Source organism: Brassica napus, chromosome C6, assembly GCF_020379485.1.
Source record: "Brassica napus cultivar Da-Ae chromosome C6, Da-Ae, whole genome shotgun sequence".
NCBI lineage: Eukaryota > Viridiplantae > Streptophyta > Magnoliopsida > Brassicales > Brassicaceae > Brassica > Brassica napus.
This window is the reverse complement of record NC_063449.1, coordinates 15034946-15042661: the sequence shown is the minus strand read 5'-3', so window position 1 is coordinate 15042661 and position 7716 is coordinate 15034946. Positions and strand designations below refer to the sequence as shown.

The following is a 7716-nucleotide window of genomic DNA, read 5'->3' as shown; positions in this document are numbered from 1 at the left end:
TTTCTCCCCAATCCAAAAGATCAAAACCCGTATCTCCCTAATGTATTAAGTATGAACTAAAATCCACACAATCCGATTTAGATCGGTTAACTATTCAAAAATTTGAAACTTAACCAATGGCTAACCTAATTGAATCGAGACAATCTGATGTTAAAATTTACCAAAGTCTGATTGGGAAATTGGGTCGGGTTTGTATTTGGATCTCAGGTTGGGCCGGGTTTTAAATTCAGTCCAAAACACACTAACTTGATCTCAGTTTACGTTCAAACCATTTAAACCAAGTCAAACCTTCATTTATGGGGATATGAGTTTCAATCTTTTTGACTGGGAGAAATAAGTTTTAATACTTATAATATGTGGAGCTAGCACTACAAGAAAACAGCGGTATTCTGACGGACATTCCGACGGAAAATGAAATCCTCGGAATTTCCCGAGGAATTTTGGGTTTCCTCGGAATTTTCTCGGAATATACCGACGGAATTCCGAGGAAATATCAATCCGTCGGAATATTCCGAGGAAATTCCGAGGAAAAATGTGTTCCTCGGAAAAAACTGATGAGTTCCGAGGAAATATTATAGGGATTTTACAAAATTCCGAGGAAATTCCGACGAACTAGTGATCGATCGATGCGTTTTTGGACATATACCCATCGATCGATCACATTGTTACGCTTTGGTCCATCTTAGTGATCGATCGATGCGTTTTTGGACATAAATCCATCGATCGATCCGTTTATAAAAAAACATTCGAGATTTTGAAACCCCAAACACTAGTTCCTCGGAATTTCCTCGGAATATTCCGAGGAACACTTGATATCCTCGATCGATCGATGGGATAATCTCATCGATCGATCACATTGTTACGCTTTGGTCCATCTTAGTGATTGATCGATGCGTTTTTGGACATATATCCATCGATCGATCCGTTTAAAAAAAATTGACGTTTTGAAACCCCAAACACTAGTTCCTCGGAATTTCTTCGGAATATTTTGACGAAATTCCGAGGAAGAAAAGGGTTTCCTCGGAATTCCCTCGGAATATTCCGAGGAAATAGGGTTTTTAAACCGAAAACAACGTTTTGCGGTTTGAATAACACCTATATAACCCTTATTAAGTGTCTTACGTTCATTATGAAGTCAAAAATTTATTCCTTACCCTATAATAAACACTTTTCCGATTGTATGAACGAAATCCCCACAACATAAGAAAAACACTTATACACTTTAATGAACGGTAAAGGGAATACTTACAATTCGTTTTGAAATTTGTTATTTCATGGTTTATGCTCATCTATACAAAGAATCCTCAATGGTATGCATTACAATTGTATAAGAAATGAAATACGGCAAAAAAAATTGATGTTTTGAAACCCCAAACACTAGTTCCTTGGTATTTCCTCGGAATATTCCGAGGAAATTCCGAGGAACAATATAAATTAATAGAAATACATGCACAGGATATTCTTTTTCCTCGAATTAATGAAAATATTCCGAGGAAATTCCGACGGATATTTAAGTGGCCGTCGGAATTTCCTCATAATATTTTCATTTAACCGGGCAAACAAGCCGCCAAATATTTCGCGAAAATTGAAATTGAAAATACTGAGGGAATTCCGACGAAAAATATCCGTCGGACCTAAGGTTTTATAAACTCGAAACGCATCTTCTTCCCCAATTCTCTCTTCTTCCTCTCCGGCGATCTCTCTCTCCTTCCGGCGTTCTCCACCTTCTCTCGCGACGATCTCTCCGGCGAATCCTTTCCATTCTCTTACAAATCATGTAAGGACCCTATCCCACTCTCTTAGGTCCTATTTGTTAGGTTTTTAAGTAGATTTGATGATTTTAGAAGGTTTTTGATAGATTTTTGTTAGGGTGATTGGGTAGGATTGTGATTTGTTGTGTAATAGGTTTAGAATTGTAATTTGGTTGTGTTGAATTGATTTTGAACTTTTTTTATAAATTGTTCATTATTTTTGTATTTACAAAACGTTTTTTCTATATAAATTCGATTTTACAAAACGTTTTTTGTATATAAATTCGATTTTTGGATTTATAAAAGATGATTTCATATTTATAAAAATATTTATATTTATTAAAACTAATTTTGTATTTATAAAACATTTTTTTGATTTATAAACACTATTTTTTTATTTTTGTATTTATAAAAACTATTTTTAAATATACAAACCGTTCTTTGTATATAAATTCGTTTTTTGGATTTATAAAAGATGATTTAATATTTTGAAATTAATTTTGTATTTATAAAATATTTTTTTTGATTTATAAACACTATTTTATTATTTTTTGTATTTATAAAAACTATTTTGTATTTATAAAAAGATGATTTCATATCTATAAAAATATTTATATTTATAAAACTAATTTTGTATTTATAAAACATTTTTTGATTTATAAACACTATTTTATTATTTTTGGTATTTATAAAAACTATTTTGTATTTATAAAAAGATGATTTCATATTTATTAAAACTAATTTTGTATTTATAAAACATTTTTTTATTTATAAAAACTATTTTATTATTTTTTGTATTTTAAATATGTTTTCTATTTCAATTTTAATTTTATATTTTCGAATTTCAATTTAAAAAAATAAATTTATAATTTTTTTTTAATTTTGGAAATATTCCGAGGAAGTTTATCCCTCGGAATATTCCGACGACATCTTCCTCGGAATATTCCGAGGAATTTCCGACGAACTTGTGGTCCTCGGAAATTCCGAGGAAATAGGGTTTCCTCGGAATTCCGTCGGAAATTTCCGAGGGATTTCCGAGGAAAGATGAATTTTCGAGGAGTTATTTCCGAAGACTTTTTTTGTCGGTATGTCGTCGGAATAGCGTTATTCCGACGACATACCGACGATTTTTTCTCTCAGTATGCCGCCGTTTTCTTGTAGTGTAGGTCGAGGTTGAAAGATTGCGTGGAACTGTTACTATATGATGATACTTCTGGTGTGAAAATAGGTCGTTTACCCTTTCTTTTGCCCTGAATTATTTAGCCAAATAGAATAGAATTTTGGGTTTGAATTTTTGGAAGGGTTTTAGGGTACCATTGGGTAAATAATCATTTATTATCCGTAACTTACACCCTTGAAATGTATACGATATCTCCATTCTCTGTTACAAGAAAGTGGTCACATGTCCATCTGCATCCTCCGAAATATAGTGATCAACGTCATAATCATAAAAGTGGTATTCTAGAATGTGATTGTGATACGTCATGAGGCCCGGCTCGTACTTTGTTTGTAAATAGCAAAAAAAAAAAAAAAAAAAAAAAATTAAGGAAAGGACAAATAAGTCTTTGAAACCCAATTTCTGTTCTGTTAATAATAATTTTGATCCCTTTGTTTCTCTGACGAAACCATTCGGCTGAAGCAATGTCGTCTTTAGCGCTAAGGTTACATATTCCTTCGGTGGTGTCGGTGCGGAACACCAAACTACTCGGGCGGAGTGTTAGTGACTGCGGCCGGAATTGGTCGGGACTTCCAAAATCGAAGAGCAGACGAGGCAATGGTCTCTGTTGTAAGGCGGAGCTGTCGGAGCTAGCTCCAGCCGTATCTGCTGGTTATGGTGTTCTTCTTCTAGGAGGCGGTCTCTTCGCCTGTAAGTTAGTGAGGTTTTTCTTTTGATTTATTTTGCTTAAAAGTTTGACCTTTTTTCTCTCCTTCAGATAGCAAATCTGGAAGCAAGGGTTCTTTCTTTGGGGGTTTGACTGGCTCTGTCCTTATGGCTTCTGTAAGATCTTGCTCTCTCGTTACTTTCCTGTTCTTGTATAGCCCTTTTAAATCTGAACTTCTCCTTTGAGGAATCCTTGTCAGGAACCATGTGCACTGTTCAGTGATAGTTTCTGCTTAATCTTGCTCTCCCCCAAGCTTTGTTCCATTTCCCTGAGAAAAAAATAATGTTGCGCGTCTCTTTAAGGTGGCTTGAGAATCTTTTTGTAAATGCATTCTTCCCCAAGCTTTGTTCCATTTCCCTGAGAAAAAAATAATGTTGCGCGTCTCTTTAAGGTGGCTTGAGAATCTTTTTGTAAATGCATTCTTCCCTTTTGAAATGAGATACCCTCGTGGTCAGTGTTAGAATTGAAAATCTGATCAACCCCACTGTTAGTAAACTGTCTTATCGCGGCTACATAGCCCCATTTGTTTTTTTTTTTTTAATGTTACGTGGTGTATTGTATCTTCATGATTGTTTTCTTCTGAAGTTTGTCAATTGTCATCTACAAAACCTTTGTTTCTCTTTGTTGAGAATGAGAAAAGTTCCGGTGTTTAAATTTCGATATAGGCCTACTTCCTTACAAAATCTCCTGAGACAAGAGTCCTTGGCGATACCATAGGACTTGGCGCTGCCTTCCTCTTCTCTTCTGTCTTTGGTAAGCTCCTCTTGACAAGAAGATGTGTTCTCTATCTTTTCATATATATATATATATATATATATATGTCCAAATGCGTGACGGAATATCTTCTCATCGGACGTGATTTCTTTTATGTTCTTTCTACGACTTTCTTGCAGGGTTTCGTTTGGCGTCTTCTCGGAAACCAATCCCTGCAGGTCCGCTACTACTCCTTTCTATCGCCATGTTGTCATTCTTTGTGATGGCCTATATGCACGACAGTTTACCTGTGCCTGTATCAGTACCAGATGCGTTACCTCTACCTTAGCCTTTATGAGAGAGCATGAGCTTTTAGCCAGATTGGAATGTTCTCAAATGTATGAATCAAAGATCTGTTTTGCTTTTGCCCACACACCCAATAAGTAGCGCAAGGCTTTGTGAGGCGAATGTTTTTTGAGTGGATAATCTCTGTTTGTGGGTTGTTGCTAAATCAAACACAGATACATCTCCATGCTGAATAAAAGAACGTTGAATATTTATGTGACCAACAAGTCTCACTTCGAAGCACATGTATATGGAGCTCAATATTAAGTGACGTACCATTGGATTAGGTTTTATCTAACAACTACAAGTTTCTGCAACTTACACGGCCCGCTTGTGGGAAAATTTATTATTATAGCACAATGAACAGACTAGACTGACTGACTATATATGGTTAGAAGAAACTAAGAATGCAGTTCAGATGTGTCCTCCTAACTGGCTTGAATCTCTTGTGCTGAAGGAGTACTATCATCATATACCAGTTCCTCGGCTGGATTCATCTCAGACCAGGCAGCTGCATCTGCGTAACCTAGCTCAAACAACTTCTCTAACACCTCGTCCTCTGCTGGCTCCAGTGCCCAATTCAATAGCTAAGTACATCAGAAAAACCAAGATTAGCACACTTAACTCTCAAGTCAAAGGAGAATGATTTCACTAGAAAAAATCTGAACATTTACTTGTCTTGAGGTTGCCTTGTTTAGAGGGTTGCAATCCGGGCTGATCCCAATACCCTTTAATTCGAAATTACTCGCCGAAAACGCACAAACTTGAACCTGTTAAAGTTTTGATACACAGAAAGTTCATTAAGCTCCGTGGAACATGGATATACATATGAAAGGCCTTTCAAAATATGTGTCAAGGCCACATAATTTTAAAATAGCGGAAGTGATCATACACAGAAGATATAGAGAAGGAGAAGAAAGCAAGAAACATCTTCATGTACATACTGTTTTAGCAACAGCGGTTGGTGGCATAAACAATGTCAAGCCTCCATCAACACAAACTCGATTACGGAACATGGTTGCAGGCATTGGTGCAAGATATCTGCATTTGCTCTTAAAATATTATAATTAGAAGTTTTTTATTTTCTAGAGGAACTGTAAAGTTTCAAAAGCAAGGGAGTATTTATTTACCCTGGTATAAAGGCAGATGCAATAACTGCATCGATAAGGTCGCTTTTGGAGTCGAACTGATCCACCAGTAAACCTCTAGGTTTCCATAACACCTGTGTGATGGCAACTACAATACAGTAGAATGATTAGAGACGTCAGAGCCCAAACAATGTGCTTTGGCAAAAGTAAACCATATTGAGGAAGTAAACTTGCTGTTTCTCACCACGAACTCTGCCATTGGACCTAATATGAATATCATCCGGCAGTGATTTCTCCATAGAATCTCTAAGGACAGCCTAAAAACAACAGAGACTTGGATCAACAACTACCACATCTGACTTTGGTGGGTCTTGTGTTTGACTCATTAACTCTATCTTGCACATATAAAAATGCAGAACAGCCAACTCTTTCAAACGTAGAACAATCCAAAGCAATGTTGATGATTAGGTTTGACATTAAAGAAGAGAAGCCCGTAGAACAATCTAAAGTAAACTTATACAACAGCATGGTTTAAAGAGGCATACTGAGAAGAAAAAAAGGCGCATTACCCCAAGACGAAAAGCAGTGCCATTGCGTTGGCAATCATGAGCAAGAACCTTGGTAGCTTCAAGGGCTTCTTGCATTGATGCTCCTGAGGTTATTGTAGCACATACAATAGCACCAGCAGAAGCTCCTGCCAAAGGAGTAGTGTCCTGTAGAAAACAACAACAAAACCATGTTCTCTCACCTTTGAAAATTTTCTTGATTCATCATAATATAAACATAGAAAATTCAAGAAGCACCGTGATGTAACCCTTCTCGATGAGTAACTGAGCAACACCAAGATGATAAGGGAACAAAAGACCAGCAGCAGAGAAGCTAAACCCAGGGCTTGTGATTACCCTCCTCTCTTTCTCATCAGCCTCTACATCTTCGACGCTCTGTTCCCATATCATCCCTGGCTCTGTCACATCTTCAGTTACTGTTCCTATCCTATCTCCATGATCAACCGGAGGCGAGCGTTGGTTGGATCTCTTTAAAAGCCTTGATGCGATATGGATGAACATGTCACCAGTGGCAACAGAGAAAGATCTATTCTCTGGATTTCCGGTGGACCCATCAGAAGAAAAGGAGCATGATAGCCTAAGGGCGAAAATCCTCGGTGGAAGGTTGAAGATTTTAGTTGAACGGAGCGAGATGAAAGGTCGGGGAAGAAGAGAGATCGCCATGGAGCAAAGGGTCACACCATACAAGTTCGAAAGTTGGACATTGGATTCACACGATCATCGCAGCTCACAAAACAGTCATGAAGATGAGACTGTGGTTTCGTGTTAGCTAAGTCCACTTATATATAATACTAGTGGTATTCCGGCGCTACTTTCGAATGTTTTATTCTTACGTTACATGAATGTGAAATATTTGTAGCGGTTTAGGGAAATATCATTATTGTAAGAACCTAATAAAGCTGAATTCTGCATATATTTTGTCATTTTTGATTTGCCAACTTTTTACTGTAAATTATTCTGAATCCAAAAAAGAAATAATTAAAATAAAATCATAAAAAAATGTAAGCTATTCCGCTTAATTTTCATGGGATTGTAGTTCTTTTAGTCAGAGCACTACCTTATCAAGGCGAAAGTTGTGGCTTTGAGCCCCATTAGTTTTGGTAGATTTAATAAAAAAACTTTGTTTTGATTGTATTTATTATTTTGGTTTCCACCATCTTCTTTTTAATTTTCTTTAACTTATGTTTAGTAGTAAAAGAAAATGTTGTTAGATATTAGTATGTTGGATTTTTCGGTTTCAGCCACAGAAGTTTCATCAGACGTCTAATTCTCGCTTCGGAAACGAAATCGGAACGTCATGCAGATTTATGGAATTTCCCTTCTAAAACACTTCTAAAATATTCTTTTTAAAAGCACGTTAGAAGCCTAACATTCCGTTTTATAATCATGC

The 7716-nt window shown here is 36.4% G+C and overlaps 2 protein-coding genes across 3 annotated transcripts; one reads left to right on the top strand and one right to left on the bottom strand.

Moving 5' to 3' along the window:
- Window positions 1–3339: 3339 nt before the first annotated feature.
- Window positions 3340–4883, top strand: LOC106411856 (protein FATTY ACID EXPORT 4, chloroplastic). Its single transcript, XM_013852700.3, has 4 exons — window positions 3340–3618; window positions 3686–3750; window positions 4300–4387; window positions 4528–4883. The coding sequence occupies exons 1-4, from the start codon at window positions 3393–3395 to the stop codon at window positions 4674–4676; spliced, it is 528 nt and encodes a 175-aa protein (XP_013708154.1). The 5' UTR covers window positions 3340–3392; the 3' UTR covers window positions 4677–4883.
- A 52-nt stretch (window positions 4884–4935) lies between these two features.
- LOC106411854 (patatin-like phospholipase domain-containing protein 4) lies at window positions 4936–7180 on the bottom strand. 2 transcript variants are annotated; one of them, XM_013852698.3, is made up of 7 exons: window positions 6564–7156; window positions 6330–6473; window positions 6005–6077; window positions 5803–5908; window positions 5617–5713; window positions 5347–5442; window positions 4936–5259 (listed from the first exon to the last, which is right to left on the bottom strand). In XM_013852698.3, the coding sequence occupies exons 1-7, from the start codon at window positions 6987–6989 to the stop codon at window positions 5101–5103; spliced, it is 1101 nt and encodes a 366-aa protein (XP_013708152.1). In that variant the 5' UTR covers window positions 6990–7156; the 3' UTR covers window positions 4936–5100. The 2 variants fall into 2 exon arrangements, 1 of the variants encoding a protein (XP_013708152.1); XR_002656911.2 differs by having other exon boundaries at window positions 5187–5259; window positions 5565–5713; window positions 6564–7180.
- Between the last annotated feature and the right edge of the window lie 536 nt (window positions 7181–7716).